The following is a 20,260-nucleotide window of genomic DNA, read 5'->3' as shown; positions in this document are numbered from 1 at the left end:
CCACACGCTGTCACGCGACATTAGAGTACTCATAGTTGAGTAAATTGCGTAGTTGGTTGAGCAAATTGCGTAGCAGCTCTGCTGTCGCTGTAGCTGCTGCAAGCATACCGCTTTTATTTGGTCTAACGTCACCGCGAGGAATGGTTCTGTAATCCTTGTGTTCATCGATTGTACACATGGATGCATCTCTCTCTCTCTCTCTCTCTCTCTCTCTCTGAAACCATCGTCAGAGTATGAACAGAGTCGTATTAGTAGTGGCAGCAGTAATGGCATCCAGCGAAGGATCTTAATCGGATCTAAGCTGGGATTTATGTCGTGGAAGAGGACAGGGGCACACGTGGAGCGCTCCAGGATCACTTCTTCACGCGAGCCGCTACCTCTGGCAGACGTGGTACGAGGGTGTGGCGCCTACGCATCTCCGTCGCCCCCCATCTCGCCGTGACGTCATCGCGGGAACTAGTGGCTGCGGTGCGGCGTTCCTCAGCGTCTCAAATGTCTATTTTGCCCTCCAATTTCGTCGTGCAAATCAATAATTGAAGACGTTACGAGGGCGATCACGCCAACTGAAACGAAAGAAGCCGCGCGTACCTGCCACGCTAATGGGGCACGGGGGGAACCTTCTTCTACCGGAAGATATCTGAAGCCAATAAATTGCTGTCGTGGACAATACTTCACCGGGAGCGGCTGGGGGTCATTGGGTTGTATATTGATCACCGCTAAAAAGCACTTCGCTCACTCCATCTTGACGGACGCGATCGCTTATCTGCCACACGTCGTCAGGCTCCATGGGGATCCCACGTGAAGCCCGCAACCGCAGGGGAGTACGTGGAAAATTGGATATTTCTTTTACATTGTTATAGTCCAATGAAGGTATTTTGTTCAATGTAAAAAAAAAAAAAAACTGTCAACGCAAACAAGAGACTGATTTTACTCAAACTAATTAAGGAATTAGTGGAATATGAGAAAGATTATAAAAAAAAAGTCCACTATATATGGTAAAGTAAATGCATAGTTCGAGGGAAACGAGGTAATGTGGATAGGAATGGCTCGACGACCATCATGTGACCAAACAACCTCCGTCCTTTTTCTTGGCCCCTCTCTCTCTCTCGCCATATATATATATATATATATATATATATATATATATATATATATATATATATATATATATATATATATATATATATATATATATATATATATATATATATATATATATATATATATATATATATATATGTGTGTATATATATATATATATATATATATATGTGTATATATATATATATGTGTATATATATATATATACACATATATATATATACATACATACATATATATATACATATACATATATATATATACATATATATATATACATATATATATATACATATATATATATACATATATATATATATATATATATATAGGCCATCTCTTCGGCGGAGATAGCTCGACCACCGCAACGAACGCCGCTTTCCCCTGCAAAAAGATCACGCCGTTCATCGACGCCAACAGGAGACTTGGAGATGAAGCAGCGCCCGGCCTGCGAGCTCTGCGACGGCGAGGCGGCGGTCTTCTGCGGGCCGGACGCGGCCTTCCTCTGCTGGGCCTGTGACGCGTCCGTCCACGGCGCCAACTTCCTCGTGGCACGCCACGTCCGCCGGGTCGCCTGCAACGCGTGCCGCTCTCTCGACACCGCCCGTCACGTCTCCGGCGCCACCCCGCAGCGGGTCAGCCCACTCTGCGCTTCCTGCGATCCCGATCCCTCCCCCTCCCACTCCGCTATCTCCTCGTCCTCAAGTTCTTGCCTCTCCACCTCCGAGTCCAGGGCGGCACATCGGGCGGCGAAGCCCGCCCCTCCGCGTCGGGCTGCCGCGAAATGGCAGGGCAGGGACGCGGACAAGAGGGCGGCGGGGGTCCTTCTCTGCTGGAGCAGGAGGATGGGGCTGCGCAGTCGACGGGCGTGCATGGAAGTGGCGGCGCGCGTGGTTTGCGCGTGCGAGGAGGCGACCGCGGCCCTGCCACTACGGGTGGCACTCGCGGCCGCTCTTTGGTTCGCCACCAAACTCTGCAAGGACGAGACGTCGCCGGCGGAGAGGGGCGCAGATGCGACGCTACGGCGGCTGGAAGCGTGCTCCGGTGTACCCGCGAGGCTCATCCTCGCCGCCGAGTCACGGATCGCCCGGTTCGCCGAGCGGGTCCGAGTGGCCGAGGAGGGGTGGGCCGAGTGCTCGTAGCGGAATCATACTTCCTTTTTATTTTGCATCTTTACATCCCAACCTTTTTTTTTATAAAAAATAAAATTAAAGCTGAGAAAACATACTGTTCCTGCAGGAAATTGTGGTGATTACTCACTTTAAATATTTGTTATTAAGTTTTAAATAAGAAAATTTTGTAATTTATTTGACTTGAAATTAAGTCCTCACGTAATGCAAATGATTATAGATTATAATCCTATCGACTAAGCAGAAATCGACAAGTCATCGACAACAAAAGTTTGGTGACTTATTCCTTCTGATATATTGACTGTAAGTCACAAGAGAATTAAATCTGACCAAATCAGAAGAATGCAATTGTAATGCTGCCTAAAGATTCTACATTTGCTTGTTCATGAGAAGCCTTGAATGGAAGATAGTACAGTTGCTTGTTCAAGTGCAGCATTCCAAGATGACTTCAACTTGAGTTTGAGCTTCTCAGTGAATTGTCTGCACTCGTTTGAAGATTTTTATGCTTGGCTTTAAGCTAATAACGCAATGACCATGAAACCTATTTCATTATAAATGTATTACAACAAGTAAATTTAATTTTGATTTAGGATACTCTTCAACAGGTGAAAGCAAAACTTCTTACCAACCTGGATGATGGAGGGACATGAGATCTAAAGCAATAAGTCCATTGGAATCTGTTCCATTGACTCTCAGTTCTCATGTCTTTGTCTTCTTAGATTTGACCCATGCATGTGAAGCAAGAGACTACACGATCTACCAAAGTAAACCATTGAATTCAAAGCCGGTACATCTGAATCTAACAAGATCTTTCAAAAAGAAACAAGGCAATAATTCTAAGTTTGTCCCTTTTTCTGCTATTGTAGAATATGAACTATCTGACATAGAAACAATGAGAAGAATATGAACAGCTGATGCATATGTGCAAAATATGAACTATCTGACATAGAAACAATGAGAAGAATAAAATTGTCACTCCAATTGCTACAGCATGCTGACACTCCTTTAGCTCCAATGAATTGGCGACAAGTCTGTAGAGAGCTCAACCAGATGGCTGAATTGTGGAGTTTGCATTATAATTATGATGCTAGGATCTTTACTTGGTTGACAGACAGGAATGCATATTTCCGTATCCTGCAACAAAGACCGAACCAGTGAGCTTCTTCCCTGATGACTCTGGTTTGACAAAATTTAGACAGTCCAGCTTGAGGAAGTATATCTTAAATCCTTATTTCTCCGATTTCCTTCTCAAGGGATTGCTCTGTCCTTTGAACTTGTCTCCTCGTTACCATCCAGTCCGTGATAAACTGCCTGAGATGAACTTTGGTCTGATATCATAGGCCTGTATAAAAGAATGCAATTTGGATCACTGCTTTGACCATGGTGCTTCTGAATCTGAGAGAATAGCAGATAACTTCAAAACTGCACTGGGTTAACCACATGGTACCAAGTGCAAAGATGTGGAACACCTTTTTGACATGGATGTTCCGGATGCTACAATAGAACCTGATCTTCACCCAAAAGCTGACCATTTATTGCATGAAATTATCAAAATTATAAAGCAAGACACCATTGACTAACCGTAATGGTCTTCCATGGAGTGAAGAGAAGATCCAAAGCCTGCAACTATGGATTTCCTGGCTGCCAACAGAAATAAAAATAAATCAAACTTGTAAAAGATGAACTCTGAGTGGTTAACGCAATGACAAATGAAAGAAAGCACAAAAAATAATATACCAAGCATGGTTATCCTCTTCATCTGAAAGAGCAAAGGAATGTAACGAAAAGTGCAGTTATCCTCTTCATCTGAAAGAGGAGGGTGTGGCATTGCCTCCACGGAAGAAGATGGGAATCAAGCTTCCTGCTTCAGCTGCCTCTTTTACAACAAGAAGTTTGGTAAAAAAAGACAATAGCAATTTATTGCTGTCCACTCGGGTTCGGGTTTTCTGTAACTTATTTATCATTTATATTTATTAAGCAAGCCTAAGAAAGGAATCACTTTAGGAGATAATAATACAGAGCAAGCGAAATAGATTTAATAAAACAAAATTTTAAATTAGAAGCATGTTTAACAATATGGAGAATATATGATGGAAGAGGTCCAAAACTACTACAGGGAAAAAAAGGACAAAAGATTACTTCATAATAGTTGAATAGATTAACAAAATTTGCTGCCCAACATCAAAATCACCATGAAAAAAGAAAAAGAAGATGACCAAAGAGAAGTGAACTACAGGGCACAGTGTACCATACAATAGCAGCTACCTCGACCCTACTCAAGAGACTCAGAAATTGTGTCTTCCCATTGCTCCCAACAATCTCCACCTTTTCAAGGCTCGGATCAATATTGAAAGAGCTTGTAGTTTCACAATTTGAAAAGATTCTTGCAAATAAATTACTTATCATGAGCAGAGGAAGGTCTAATGCAGACACTACACCAAAGAATTGTAATTGTGTAGACAACTCAAACAATTGCATAATTATAGAATAACTGCATCAAATTGTCAAGGCCTTCGGGCAAAAATTTCCTGGCAAACAAATAACATGGTCTCTTTGATCCGTTCCACACACAAGGTGTCAGCATCTCCACTTTCTGCAACAGTCATGAAACCATTACTAATATCGACTTCAATGTTTCAAGGCAAAACATGGACAGCATACTGAAAATATGTATTTCACGCTAACAATTAATAACTAGTTCTATTGAAATTTGTACTGGACATATGTATATATATTAGACAAATCAGTTTATCACACAAATAGCATGAACTTTTTTAGGTATGTGAAAGAAGAAAATCTTTGCTGGTCCATTAGAAATCATATGCATAAAAAAAGATCACCTGAAAATGTAAATGACTCCAACTAACTTAAGAGGTAGTTGCAGTTGTTCAATGTATTGAAAAGAGATTATGCTTATTGCTTAGCAAATTTCAGGTGCCTCGTATATTCATTGTACTCCCTGATCGACTGGAACAAAGAAGGTAGCTTTATTGATATAGCAAGTTGCTAGTCTGCTGCAACTCAGATAATCTAGCACTCAGCCACACATCAAAACTATGAATTAAAATTTCAAATGTCCCAGTTGGTATGGACCAACATTTACTAGTCTAATGGTCGACTAGTATATAAGACCGAGCAATTTTGTGTGGTCTGTTTGAAAAGAATGCTTACTACCTGATAAGCTTTTTGTTCTAGCTGCCTCTTCTTTTTTTTTCTTTTATCTTCTTTTCTCTCTTCTTTCAACAGATTCACTCTCTTCTTTTTTTTCCTCCCTGTTTGTGTTGGCATAGCCTCCTCCTCCTACGAATGCATCACCACAGCCTCCTCTTCATACGCATTGCCGCCTCCTGTTACCAATACATGTCGCCACCTTCTCTCATCTGCATTGCCACATCCTCCCCCTACCAGTATGTGCCGCTGCCACCTTCTTGTACCAGTTTGCAATGCTGTTTTCTCCTCCTTTGCTTTTGCCTCCTCTCCTTTGTCTTTTTCTCTCCAGTCCAAATGGTACCAACTGGTATTGACCCATACTGACATTTAATATGCTGACCGATCTCATACAATACCTGTTCGATAGTTGACCAGTATAGGTACTGGACCAAGATTTTATTCCCTAAGCAAAATCAAGTGGGAGAAAAATTTGAATGCATCCATTGTAGGTATATGTTTTAACTTTTAAGTACAATTCTTCTGAGCTTTCTAACTCGATTTGCATGAAATAATATAAAAATAGTTACATTCACCAATTATGACAGAGGTTACTGAGAAGCTACATCTTTTCCATCATGTAATAAGATGGATGTTAGTCAAGTTCTCAATTCTTGACCTGACACATAACCCAACACAAACTATTAGCAAGTTTCAATTAGGCCTAGAATTCTGAGTTGTATACAGGTTTAAAGGATTAACCCAATTAGTAAGTGCACTGAGTTTGTACTTCAGAGACTTGACATGATTGATTGAACTTGACCCAATTAATAAAAAGGTTTAATGTGTTAAACATGCCATTTTTAGATAGTCAAGTTAATTATATCATTTTTATATACAATGAACATATCAAATAATGTCATATGCGTCGATTATATTATACATGTCGAGTTTCGGCAGGCCAAATCTTGTTGAGATGGGGTTCACTGTGCAGTCAATATGATTCTAACTATTTTCTTAATTAAATGGGTTAAGTTGGTTTGGTTGAGTTACACATGTATTGGGTGGGTTGGTTTGTATTTAACTTTTTGACATTCTAACTGTCCTCTTAATTTAACACGTTAAGTTGGTTGGGTTGAGTTACACATGTATTAGGTGGGTTGGGTTCGTATTTAACTTTTGACATGATTATTACATGGGTTTGGGATTGTGAGTTTTGTTATAGCGTATGCAGATCAACCCAACATGACCTATTGACACAGCCCTAGGTTAGTACACACATGCATCTGACTGACATGACTTATTACAATGTCCTACGTGTTTGCCAACATCTTGTCCCTGATACTAAGGCAGAGTTCCAAGTTACATTTGTATCACACTAACCTGCAAACATAAATTTATAGTCACCTCTGGTAATTAAATTCTAAAACTTTGTTGTCAAAATAAAAAGACTGAGCTAAATTTCCCTACCCCATGTGTACATATTTTTCAGATCAAAATGACAGTTGGAGGGAGTAATGACAAGAGAACTATGAAATAAAAGGAACATGCATGTAAAAAGATTTTAGTGTATGACCTTCTCATCACTTGTGATGTGGTAACTCTCGTCAATAGACTGCCAAGAACAGTATCAACAAAAGCAGATTTAGAAGCTTCATTACGAGTTTAAACATGTTACTTCAGAAAAGAGGAGGCATACAGTTATATTCTTCAGGAGTTCGTATGTCACTTCCTCAGCTCGGTATGATTTTGGATGCCATTTTCCTTCAGACCAATCCACATGTGTCACCGACCAGTTTGCAATGCCATTAGGGTCAATCATCTGAGGGTCACAGATATATTAGTCTTTGGAAACCAGCAACTAAATTACCAGATATCATGTAACTTATCAGGCTAATAATACAAACGGTATCATTTGCTCACAGTGAATAGAGTCGGCAGATAGTGTTCATCAGCATAACAATTACGTCCATCAAAACCTGGCTGTCATGGTCAAAAACTCAAAATATAAGTGTAAGCACATTTTTCACAGAATGAATCTCTGCTTCATTTTTTCAAACTCAACTTCTGCAGATATTGAGAATGATATATGTGAAGAACATAGTTCTGAAAGCAATGATTAATGGACCCCAAAACAAGGTTGTCATGAATCTGATATTGCAAAATCCCAAAAGAAAAACAATTAGAAAAATATGTATAACATAATGAGTACCAGGGGCCTGCAATTACAGAAGTGTACAACTACTGACTTAATATTTTGCATATACATGGATAAATGATAAATCACTCATGACCAAATCCCATGTCAAGCCCAGATAGGTAAAAAGTCAAAAAACCATCTGATATGTGCATGATAGAGCAAACAAACTTTCCCATGTTGATGAGAAAAATAAAAATATAAACTGGTGATGCATTCTTAAAAGAGGTTTTGTGTAGCAAGCTATGTACATTCTATTAATTATAAATAGAGAAAGGAAAGATCAGAGTAAATTGAGCCACTTGAAACTATAAAGACAGATATATTTTAGTGATCCTGTATGTGATATTGGAGAGAGAGGTCTCCAACTTTTTCTTGATTGAGTTGTAGTGGAAGATCTTTTCTAACATTGGAGTGTTAGATCTTAAAGAAAATGGAGGAATAAAAGAGTTTCCCAAGATTCATTACAACCAAAATCAAAACGCTACTAGTGACTTGATAGAGACCACTTCTTTGATTGAAGAACACAAATCAAACTGCTATATATAATCTTTTAGTTAAACTATTGCTGCTTCATCAGCAATCCGACAACTACAAGGGATAAATGAAAAACAAACAGAACAAGAGATGTAGGCATTTGTTAACCTTGCAATAAAGCTTGAACTTTGTGAAATAAAGGCTGTCTGCCATAACTATTAATGCATGCTGGCGCTTCATTGAGAACCACTGTAATATGCATAAGATTCAATGTCATAAGAAAGCAGATATATCTTTTTTCTATACAGAAAAAGCATAAAATGTTATATCATTAAAAGAGTTCTCGTGCAATTTAAAAGATAAAAAAATGTGCAACTATTTGTTTTAAAAAAGAGATCTTCATATAACACAACAATGACAAAAGGTTGGTTATGTTATTGAATATCCACAAGAACAAAAAGTCAAAGACTGAAAGGAATGCATGAAACTGCTAATAATTGCCCTTAAAATCCACATACCCTAATCATATGAGATTTAATAGGCAACTACATATTTTTGCCAGATAGAAACCTATTAGTTCTGCCTGAATATGGACTTGATGATACTTCAGATTTGAAGGCCTATGAACAGAATAAAAACGACAAAGAGGTTGGTTTCTCCTGTAATGTCATATTGGTTTTATAAAATGTAGCAAAAAGGCTATCAGAACCCAGGAAGACCAGCTGATCCAATTAGTGTGTTTCCAGAATGGACCATTCGGGTTATATGACCACCCAAACGATCCATTTGAACCAGTCAGTTTCTCTACAAATGTGGTATTGGGTTGATTCCAGTAATCCAGCTGGTTATCAAACTGTCACCATGACACTTGTTTTCTAAAATGTTGCTTTAAATTTTAGATTTTGATTTAAAAATAATAAACTGCAAAAGAAAAAGAAAAAGGTTCATCTATGATGACCTAAGAAAAATAAACAGAGGACCAAGGAATGAACAAGAAGAGTTTGCACTACCTGTTATCATGTCCAAAAGATATCAGGTCTCAGAGTCTCCAGCATCTAGTTCTCATATGTCTTCCGACATCAACCACCTTATTTTTTTGACCCACCAGAATTAAACAACCTTCACTTCTATAACATGCCCTTGTTCAATGAACAGCCTCCATCACCCTCTTAACCGTGCCCACCATGAGCAGCTAACATACTTCATTGAACAAAGAGGCTTTCAAATATCATGTGTTAAAGATCTTTCTACTAGGTTTCCCATGCAAAAAAAAGGAAAACATTCTTTCTATTTGGTTGTCTGCTGCAGAGGGAGACTTTGACATACCTAGTCTACCACATCCCCAGGCTAACTCCAGAAGACTATGCTCTCTTTCCTTTTATATTATTAGCTAAAATTGCTTCAGCTTTTGCTATCTAGTACCCCCAAACTGGCACTAAAATTCACCTCAAAGCCATAACTTATCCTATTAATTACTAGCTCCATAGCCATCAAAGTTCTGTTGGCTGTTAATAAATTCAAAATACATACCCTGACCATATAGCATATTGACCAACATAACCTCAGAATCATTATTAGACATATATTACTTCATATTAATCAAAATATACTTATTAACATATTATTAGCTTCTATAAGTTTGCATACAAGATGATAGAAGTGCAAAATGAGGTGGACTTTCTTACTGGAAATCAAGGATGTCAGTTTCAAAGGTATGCACATCCAAAGGGATCTACTGACAAGATTTGTTAAGTATAAGTCCCTTCCAATTCATGCAAGCCTTGTGCCTAAAAGAGGAGAAGCCAGCACACACTTGCCACAACAAGTAGCCTCTCATTGGCACCACAGAAGTGTGGTATTTTCTGACATTAAAATTCAGAACAAAGTACTCATACTTTTGGTATGAAGCTAATCCAGTTAAGATCAGATAATTTATACAACAACATAACATATAATTACTAGGATGACTCCAGGTGTGAAGTGAATAGTATTGGGCTAGAGTAGTTTGACACATATAAAATCTTTGCTTTTTAAGGTTGTCATCTTTTGCTGCTCTTCAGAAGAGTTTGCAAAATTGTCCACTTTCTCCACATTAGTTTGATGTAAATCAATCTATCCTTTCTTGCACCTTACCGCTTCTTCAGTTTTGTAAATAAAATCTTTATTAAAAATTAAGAAATAAGTTTACCTGTGAACCCTTCCTAAAGTCCTTTTCTTCAATCTCTGGCAACATATGCTCAGTATACCTGGCATTACCATGTGGGCCAGGATCCCAAAATCTGTAATAGTCGAACAATTTAACAAAATTTGATGATAAGACGAAAATAATGGTGACGTCTTTGGCAAATGTAGATAGAGGCCTTACGTGTCAATATAGCTGACATTTGTTCCCATCAGATAGCTATACACATAATCAAAGTTATGTAGAGGAACACAACTATAAGAAAAGACAGTTCTGTCAGAAGAAAAGCACAACCAAAAATAAATTCAAGATTCACATGATGTAATCACCTGTCAGAAAGCAGGACAAAATGTTGATTATCAGGGTCTTGGAGTGCATTTGCCAGTAATCTCTTTTCTGCCTCAACCATAGATATCTTACCCCACACAACCTGAATTTAAAATGCTTGTTCAAATACTAGTTCTTGATAAGCATTAACTCAAGCTAACAAAATGACCACAAAATTTCAACACATTAACACAAAAGAATGATCTAAAACTAAATTATATCTAAAATTGGTACATTTTCTTGTTTATAGATTTCAACAACTAATAGATCACGTCCATCTGTTCAAGTTGATTCATAGGATTATCTCTCAAGTTCCAAATTTTATATCAAAGATTATCAGTCTTAGTTGTTACTGCTCCTATTTGTTAATTAGAAGATAACTCTGTAGGTCCACAGAATCAGTCAGCAAGACCAGATCCAGGTCCTTCACATTGCCTTGTGATAATAGAATCACACAAGTTTGTCACAGAATGTAGCGGAGTTATCAGCAACACAACAGATGTAACGAGCACCTTCTCCATATTTGACAGGTGCAGTAGATTCTTGTTTTCAGGAAACTAGAGATGAAAATTAACATATGGCATTATATTGTGACATGGTAGTCAAAAGATATTCCATTACTTACGTAGTCGTAACAATTGATGCATAATTTCATACATCCTTCTGAGTTCCTAGTATGACATATATGCCATGTTTATGAACTTCATACATTACAGCATCAAGATTTAGCACTCCAGTCATTATGATGACCATTTTGCTGTCAGGAAAGTACTGCATCTGATGACCTGAGATCTACTTAGCATACAAACATGCAACACATCCCATATGATTGTATTTTTTTTCTCTCTCTATGTCCTGTTTGATATCATTTTGTAATGCGAGGAATGGGATTAACAAAAACATTCAACAAGTTGGTCTACAAGAAGAGATTATTGCGAGTACCTTAGCACTCCTTATGTCCCGGTCAACAAATAATGGACTCACGTGCACTGGCTTCTCTCGTGATGCATGTATATAGATGGAAAATCTCCCTTCATGGCCCTGCAGTATTTAACCAGTATCAGATTGTGAACTGCTTCCTATAGTAGCAGTTCGTGGATCACATTTATTTTCATGTCAACTAGGTCTGAATAGAAATATGAAGCATGGGTTTTGACCAATTGTATATGGCCAGGATACCAGTTTGAATCATACAAGAATTATATAGAGCAAATAGCTGGTGTTATACAAAAGAATGTCCCAAGCAGACACGACAATTGATCACATATATTCGGAAATCATCTCTTATTGTTTTGTGATGCTTCTACTAGATAAATTTCACATATGCAATCTCATTTTAGGGCAAAGTGGAACGTATACCTGCCAACAACTCTAATTTCATATATACATCACCAAAGTTGGAAATATCACACATGTACTCCATAATGGATAACAAAGATAAAGTATTCATTCTATTCCTTGCAAAAAGAAATAATTGAACCACTTCAACACATGAAAAGGAGAGGCACAAACTATATAGAAAAACTATGGGCTACAACTTTACCAGAAAAAATGTCTCCCAGAGTTTTTCGAAGGGCAATGATCCTGGAGTCAAGAACATGAAAGCAATTTTGGGATGCTTTGGCCAAACTAGTGGCATGGAAAGAATGTTTTTGATGACAACACGAGAGGCAAACTCATCATCAGTAAGTTCCCGTGCTATAGGAGGCAACCAGTACTTAATAGGGCTGCAAACACTTGAAGAAAAAAAGTAGCAAGCCGGATACTGCCCAGGTGGATATATGTATGCCCCAATCAAGCAGACAGATACCAAACATAGCAGGATAATTATCCATCGAGGCGGCCTTGCAATGGGCCTGTTGCGTTGTGGTGGCACAATATATGTGTTCCCATTGTCCAGATGTGGTACTTTCATCTTCTTCTTCTCATTAGAACAGTCTAACCATGACTATTACTTCATCATCAGACTCAACCATAAGATTTGCACCTGGAAGCATCAACCACGAGCCAAGTTGCAGAGAAGCTTGTAGGAGTTATCTACTGGATTACCCAACTGCAAAGTAAATGCATTCCATGTCATATAACCAAAATAGTTACCTTTCCATGGAGGAAGTGAACCCAAATTACAGTTGGCCTCCATAAATCTAAAAAATATTACAAAATAAATTGTGAATATTGTTTAAAAAATAAAATAATCACAACTATAAATCAATATATAACCAACCTGCCTCACAATTTTATTTTCTTTTAATCTACTATGTGGCAGTCAAAAAGGCCGTCCCCTAAAGATGAAGGTAGCATTCCCATTGCTTATAAATTACAATGCCCCATCTACAAATTGGTACAACTAACCTCAAGCTGTAGGTAATAAAACTCCATTTTGTATTTCATTGACCCTAAAGTAAAAATAACAATAATAAGATATAAGAATAAAAGAAGGGACATATGAACGAATATTATTCTGTCTCTCCGTTCTTCCCACGATTCGTCCGGGCTCGCGAGCTCTCCAGATCGCATATTCTTTTTTCCTCCTCCTGTAACGTACGATCTTAAGAGCCCGCAAAATTCCATAAAATGTCAACCCCTAACCAATCCGACAGACGATCCTATAAGCTTCGGTGGATAGATCTGCTAGTGAGTTTCCCAGCTGCCGTACCTCAACCTCAAATCGCATTCCGAACAAGTAATGCCTCGTAGATCAAATACAAAGTTCTCAAAACGGATTCGACCAACGCCGAGCGTGCCACAGAAGAGACGGGACTCTTCCTTCTTCCCAACCCTTGAGCACCAAATTCCAACCCTCGTAGCACCACAATGCCGGAATCAAGGAAGTCAAACGGTAACAAATCAAAACCGGAACGCTATCCAGATCGGGAAGACGAACCAAGCCCGGGGGAATCCAGCTTCAAACCGATCAAAGGCCGAAAAGAAATCCAAAAAATAAACGTGCAAGGGACCAGCAATTACCTTGGAAGACCGTGAAGAGATCTCCGGAGGACGAGATCCACGATGGAGACGGAGGAATAAGAGGTCTGTCGAGGGGAAGAGAGAGGGAGAGAGATGAGCTCATTTATTTATTACAATAACCATCCATCATGAACTTTTTTTTTTTTCTTATTTTTAACAAAATTATGGGCAATTTCTCAAGAAAATATTTATGCTTTAATTTTTTTTCAAAACTACCCTTCTTTTGCTTTTTCCCAATAATACTTCTAATTTATAAAATATCTAAAATACTCCTCAAATTTTCTTACCAAATTTGTTCGTCCATTTTTTTACTAGTTTTTAATTATTATCATATTTTTATTTGACTTCATTTATAGTATTTTTTAATAATATTTATGATACTTTATTGATATACTAAAAATATTATAACTTATTAAAAAAAATTATAAATGATATCATATCATATCTGTTTGATTATTATTATTCGTAACCATTATAATGTTATCTTTTTAAATTTATAATTAGTTTGATTAAGGTTAAAAGTTTACTTAAATTATTTATAGTATTTTCAAGTAGATCTTATAGTATTTTTGTTATGGTAATGAAAACACTGTAACAGGTCAAAAATATTATGATAGACCAAAGAACTATAACAGGTGAAAAAATTTTGATAAATATTCAAAAAATATATTTTTATTAAAATTAAAAGTATTATTTTTAAGTGATTTGTGCAGAAAACCTCATGTTTTAGAATAGTTTATTTTATCGGCTTCCTTTCATGTTGGTCGATTTGATGGGAGTCCAACCAAATTGGTACGGGAAAACATTGTTTTCCCTCCTGTTAAGGTTATTTTTTATTATGGAACCACTCTCATTCAAGCTGATTGCATCGCAAGATTGATATTGGTCTCGAAAGTATTCGATTGGATCATATAAAGCATGGTAATAGTCAAAATTACAGTGTAGTATAATCATCTTCGTTGAATTATTGTTCCATATTGTTATACTCAATGTTATTGTTGAATTGTCATGTTCAATGTTCCAATATTTAGGCAAAATTTTACATACAGCCCACCATATTCTACTCCTATCCCTACAGTCAAATTATATATATTCCTTCAAAATTCCTCATGCCCTTTTTTTTCACCTCTATAAATTCGAATATAGCATATAAATATTTTCTTAAACCATATATATATATATATATATATATATATATATATATATATATATATATATATATATATATATATATATATATATCATCGGTGTTAGACTTCGACCAACTCCGGTCTCTGTCACTCCATGCATCCAACCAAAAGAAGGTGGTAGTTGAGGGGGAGGTAGCTCAGCTGATCCACCTGGCTATCACTCTCGTGTTATGTGTAGGTCGTAGGTGATGGCCACTCTTACTATCCTTTTCCGTGATTTCCGACTCCAAACTCTATAGACTGCCGATGGAGTACTTGCTGCTCTTATATATATTTTTGATTTGAATAAAATACGTCATATCTGAGAGAATAAAATAAAATTTAATATTAATTTTTTATTTTTAAAGATTTAATTGAACAAACAGTGACGTAAAAAAAAAAAAAACTGAGCGAACCGACTAAACCGGTACAACTCATTGGATGATTGATTTTGACCGGCTCATTTAGTTACCTCGGTCAACCTCACCCCGACTATTATTATATTTAATGCCTTTAATATATTATATATATAGTCTTAGCGCACAGCGCTTGCGGTCCTCTGTCCACCACCTCTCTCTCGTGTCGGAGCTTCCCATCCCCAACCAACACTAGCTCTCGTCTTCCGTTCCTCCTCCACAATTCGTTGGGGTTTCTTCGGTCTCCCATGGCCGTATCCACGGCTGCCGACGACGATCCCGACGAGTGGGTCCGCGACGCCTTCCTCGATCCGCATCTCGTGGCGGCCGTCATCCTCGGCTTTGGCCGACGGAGCCGCCTTGGTTTGGAGACGGAGGGCGACGAGAAGCCGTCGACATCCGCGACTCCGGCATTTCTGGGGTGGGGAAGGAAGAGGTCGCGGGTGGCGAGGTTCCCGCGAACAGCCACGCGGACGATTGGGGAGGAGGAGGATGAGGGGGTTACGGTGGCGGTGGAGAAGAGGAAGGGACAGAGGAGGGCAAGCCCGCAGTCGCCCCTCGAGGGATACAGCAGCGCGTCGGGGAGCGGCGGCGGCGAGACCGGGAGTCTCGCCGTCGAGACGCCAGAAGACCGCCGCCTCACTAAGGTGACCCCTTCCCCGTCTTTTCCGCTGCTGGTTTACCTCTTTTGCTTTTACCGTGTGACGAGGATACCCCGCAGATCGAACTGGAATAGACTCCGATGGCCCTGCTATTTTTCCCACCACTCTTGTCTTTTCCTTTACGCCCTTTCCTGATTCCATCATCTTCCCTTCATCTTATGTTACTCTTCCTTTTCCTTTTAACGAGGGATTCAATCGATTGGAGAAAAGCTTCCCTTTCGAGCGTCGGTTCTTTGAGGATTTTTCTTCCAAGAATTCAATGAATGGGAGCAGGACTTCGATGTGTTGATTTGTGATTCGAGGAATTGAAGGGGCCCACCTCGGCTCGAGCTCTCTTTTCGTTGGGGGCAGCGGACGGGCGTGCCCACAAAATGAGTTCAAAAACAAAAGCATACGTTTGATGATGAGACGTCCTGTTGAGGTGGTTAGTCAAAAAGAAAAAGAGCAGTTGATTTCGCTCGCGGTTCGCACGTACCCAATAAATTACCTGACTCGTGATTGGCTTTTTTTTTTTTTGGTAAAACGACAACATAATTTTTTTAGCCGGCGCATTCTGTGATTCGGTGCCGTGGCAGTCAGTAGGTAGTACTGCCTCATCTTTTCCAAGTAATTATGTAGTTACATCCCGCCCCTTGGATCCGATTCGAACGGTCGAGATATCTTTCTCCTCTATAGTTCGTGGACGCTCTCCGTGACTTGCTCTTTTTTATGTGGTCGATCTTTTCTCGCAGGCTGTTGGGAATCCACGGACGCCGTCGGTTTCCTCGATCCCGGTCTCGGCCTCCATCCGGCGGCCCCCGTCGAAGAAACTGGTAAGCCCCCAAAACCCTCATTTCGACCCCCGACCTTCCTAGTGATCGGAGGCAGCGTTGGGTCTGCGGATGGTCAAACTCGGTCCCCGTGGCTCCTCCCAATCAGAAGGCGTGGTTTTCCGAACAGTACGGAAAGCGTCGGATTTGTTCTTTTACGGTTTTTATTACTGGTAAAATATTAAATGGCGTGGGGTTTGTGTTTGGGTTTAGACGAAACCGGAGCTCCAGGCAGTGGAGAGGTCGCTATTGGAAGAGAAGGCGAACCTTCATAAGGTGACTCCTTTTTTCATCTTTTAAACCCTGGTTCCTCCTCCGTAGGGCATATGATACCCAATTCTTGTGACACATGGTGCAGGAGATGGAAGAACTGCGGAGAGCCGTGGAGGAGCTGAGGGCCAACAATCGCAAGCTGCAGGTGACCACCAACATCACGTGCCCCTGCCTTTGTCCCTCTTTTGGCGCTTTCCCATGCGCCTCTTTTCTCTCTTCTCTCAGTTCATCGACTGGTAGACTTGTGGTGTGGTTCCTGTGTCTCCGCCACGCCACGACAGGGAAGGATATCTTCTCATTGGCAGGCAACGCGGGCTCCACAGCTGCTGGTTTCCTGTCAACTGCGGTCACGCTGCTGCCTTCTGAGAAGGTTCCCTCACTGGTTTGTGGCTAGTCCGCGACAGGTTGGCCGGACCAGTAAGACTTGTTCCCAACCACGTTCAACCTGTTCAACGATGGACACTGACCGGGTATCTAATCCGCCGGAAACCTGCAGACTGCAGGCTTCTTGCTTGACCACCACTCCAAGCATCTGCTTTTGCACATGATTCCTATCCCTGACATCGTTCCATGAGTGATGGTGTGGACTACCGCGGTTAAGTGCGAGGTGGTCGCCCTGTCGGCCTGTAAGAAGTTCTTTAGTGGACCTGGTCAGGGCCACCACCTCCGTGGACCACCCAAAGACGGAAAATTTTGGAAAGAAAAAAGACGTGAAAAATATTAGAACGCTGTAGAAAAGCATATGCGGATTTGTAACTGCCTGCAGTTAATTTCTGTATAGCTTCGAGTCCTATGATACTTGCCATGGAATTGTAGGTAACGCAGCCATATCTGCACATAAAAAGATTGAGGTGCTACGGTATACTTTTGACTGCAAGCAATGCTACGGGTCCTAAAAGAGGCGCTAGCAATGCCATGGTGTACTTTGACCCCAATACGACATGCAGTGAGGCTGAATGGATCCCACCTGGGTATCACAGCAGAGCCACACTGTACTCTGTGTGCATGTTGCATTTCATGAATATCCTAGCATGTGTACAGATTGATCCCAAACAAACAGGTTGCTTGATTTCCCATTTTATGTTTTTGCATTTCATCCTTATTTCAAGATGTTTTTGTCGCACACAGGCAGATTTAAAAAAAAAAGAAGTCTTGCTCCAATATATGGTATAGATCGTCTCATAGCACTAAGACCATAGAATCACTACTGTTATATTATTATAACTCATATATGAATTCATTTTTAGTTGGCCTAAGCTGGTTTTGGGTGAGATGATTGTAGGAAAAAATTTTATATCACGTTAGCTAAGCAATTTGCATATTCGTATTACTTATGTTTGATTAATGTCTATCATCTCAGTTCCATCTCTTGTAAATCTAGAATATCCAGTTACTCATCCAAAATCCCAGGAATCTGAATTCTGAAATGCATCTGAGATGCAGAATCGGATTAGTAAAGAGTTATACTCGAATCATAATCACTACTTGGGTTCATCTAAGGCATTCAGCATTTTGTGAGAGGTCACTTTAGTTATTTCTGACATCACTTCTGTTATTGGTGTTTACAGAATAGAAAGATAATACATCATTTGGTCTTTTTTTGTTTGACATGTTGAATGATCATAACTTTAACTCATTTGAAGATTGGCATCACCATCAGTTATAATGCTAAAAGGACATGAAAATACAAAAAATTATGCTAAAAGTTAAAAAATAACTGAAACACTTACCAAAAGAAAAGACATGAGGTTTCATACATGATTTTTCTATCATTTTTTGAATAACTTTCTTGTAATTAAGAAGAAAAGAAATGGAAGTAGTGCTAGTCTGGCCCTTAGTGGATAGTTGGCATATTAGGACTATATTTATACTATTTGGTGATGACTAGTGATAATTAGCTTTGTTTGTCTGCTTATCAGATGATATGTTGCCAACCCGGTTCAACGACAGCATGCTGTCTTTTATGTTGAATGATCTTCAGTGAAGATAATTCAGTTTGATGTCTGTGAAATTTACACCCAATCTTAGGTTACCAGATATGAGGATCATGACTGCCTATGCAATTAAGTGAACTTTCTTTCTGGGACTGGATTTACAGTTATTTTGTCACCATGGTTTGTTATTGTGGCTATGCATTTGCTCATGCTTGAGTGGGTGACAAGCAAGTGATAATCATATTGCAATTTCTCGTATAAATGTCTCTTTACAACAATTATGTAAAATATGGCCCAAAACTAGAGTAACACGTGCTTTTGGGCCAGTAGCTAAGCTGTTCTGAGTTTGTGTCGTTTCTCTGTGCTACAAAAAGTTGGTTGTTACTTACTTGCTCACGATGGACAATTTGAAAGAAACAAGAAAATAGAATGCTTGGATATTGTATTTCCTGAAATTTTAGATCGGGCCAGAAGTGTTTGATCCAAATGATTGCACATCTTCAAGCATTTTTGTTGAAGAAGTTGCATAAGCAGTACTTAGGTAAACTAGGAAAATAAGCACATTCTTAAAAAGGACAAGGTAGAATTTTTCTTCTTTATATTCCATATTGAAGTGAACTGATAAATTGAAAGATGATGAATGCCCATTTTCTCGTCAATCATGTTGTTCTGGAGGCTCAAGAAATGACCCATCATTGCTGTGGGCTCATGAATGGATTTAAGGCCTTGCGACTGAAAGGCTCTGATAGTGATTTTTTGTCTTTTTGACAGTGTTCTCAACTTAGTTTACCTATTAAGTATGGTTCTAACCTTCTCATTCTCACTGTCAAAAGAGTTTGCAAGTAGTAGTGGTCTCATATACATCCATTTGCCACATCATTCTTGCAGATGCACTTGAAGTCGCTGAATATACCAGAAAGGGTTTGCATGGCTCCTGAGGATGATCAACTGCCAGGATTATGTCAACAATGCATCACTCTGTCTCCTGGCCACAAGGATTTCATCATAATACCAGACCTCAATGATCCCTTACCAGATTGTTGAGTCTCCGTACTAGTTTGCTTGAGCGTGGAGAAGGCAGAATTTCTCTTCTTGTGAATGACTAACCCAAACTGTAGTAGATAAATGATGATAAGTGGAAGGTGGGTTTCATGGAGTATTTTTGATGGCTAACCACAGTTCTATTGTCTAATATATAGGGGAAACCCCCTCCAAAAAGAACTCCACTTATCTTTTCAGAATATGTTTTCACTGGTCATTTGCTACTTATAAGATTTGCAAGAGTGAGATACTGTATTCGTTTCACAGCTGAAACAATATATTGTTTGTTAACTTCTGCTGCTGGAATGTGATTATGTTCTTCATTGCATCCATTTTGTTCTGAATTCTTCTTTTTTTCTGGTTTCTTTTGCTTGCTTCATCATCAAGTTAAATTGTGGCCGTTTTTTGGACTTGTAGTTTTCTGTATA

At 39.2% G+C, this 20,260-nt stretch overlaps 3 protein-coding genes across 4 annotated transcripts; 2 read left to right on the top strand and 1 right to left on the bottom strand.

The window, feature by feature from the left end:
• Window positions 1–1,532: 1,532 nt before the first annotated feature.
• On the top strand, window positions 1,533–2,243 carry LOC103991188 (B-box zinc finger protein 32-like). The gene has a single exon (XM_009410547.2). The coding sequence runs from the start codon at window positions 1,533–1,535 to the stop codon at window positions 2,241–2,243; it is 711 nt and encodes a 236-aa protein (XP_009408822.2).
• Window positions 2,244–4,346: 2,103 nt separating this feature from the next.
• LOC103991183 (glycosyltransferase BC10) lies at window positions 4,347–13,661 on the bottom strand. 2 transcript variants are annotated; one of them, XM_018829399.2, is made up of 11 exons: window positions 13,529–13,661; window positions 12,105–12,614; window positions 11,504–11,602; window positions 10,564–10,664; window positions 10,418–10,489; window positions 10,241–10,331; window positions 8,221–8,301; window positions 7,302–7,361; window positions 7,078–7,200; window positions 6,955–6,993; window positions 4,347–5,844 (listed from the first exon to the last, which is right to left on the bottom strand). In XM_018829399.2, the coding sequence occupies exons 2-11, from the start codon at window positions 12,474–12,476 to the stop codon at window positions 5,608–5,610; spliced, it is 1,275 nt and encodes a 424-aa protein (XP_018684944.2). In that variant the 5' UTR covers window positions 12,477–12,614; window positions 13,529–13,661; the 3' UTR covers window positions 4,347–5,607. The 2 variants fall into 2 exon arrangements, with proteins under 2 accessions (XP_018684944.2, XP_018684943.2); XM_018829398.2 differs by having other exon boundaries at window positions 4,347–4,824.
• Window positions 13,662–15,259: 1,598 nt separating this feature from the next.
• Window positions 15,260–20,127, top strand: LOC103991182 (uncharacterized). The gene is made up of 5 exons (XM_009410541.3): window positions 15,260–15,760; window positions 16,507–16,587; window positions 16,798–16,860; window positions 16,943–17,002; window positions 19,680–20,127. The coding sequence occupies exons 1-5, from the start codon at window positions 15,362–15,364 to the stop codon at window positions 19,833–19,835; spliced, it is 759 nt and encodes a 252-aa protein (XP_009408816.2). The 5' UTR covers window positions 15,260–15,361; the 3' UTR covers window positions 19,836–20,127.
• Window positions 20,128–20,260: the final 133 nt, after the last annotated feature.

The sequence above is a fragment of the Musa acuminata genome, chromosome BXJ1-9 (assembly GCF_036884655.1).
Source record: "Musa acuminata AAA Group cultivar baxijiao chromosome BXJ1-9, Cavendish_Baxijiao_AAA, whole genome shotgun sequence".
In the NCBI taxonomy this organism is placed as follows: Eukaryota; Viridiplantae; Streptophyta; class Magnoliopsida; order Zingiberales; family Musaceae; genus Musa; species Musa acuminata.
Note: the sequence above shows the minus strand (reverse complement) of the source record. Positions and strands in the feature narration are given on the sequence as shown.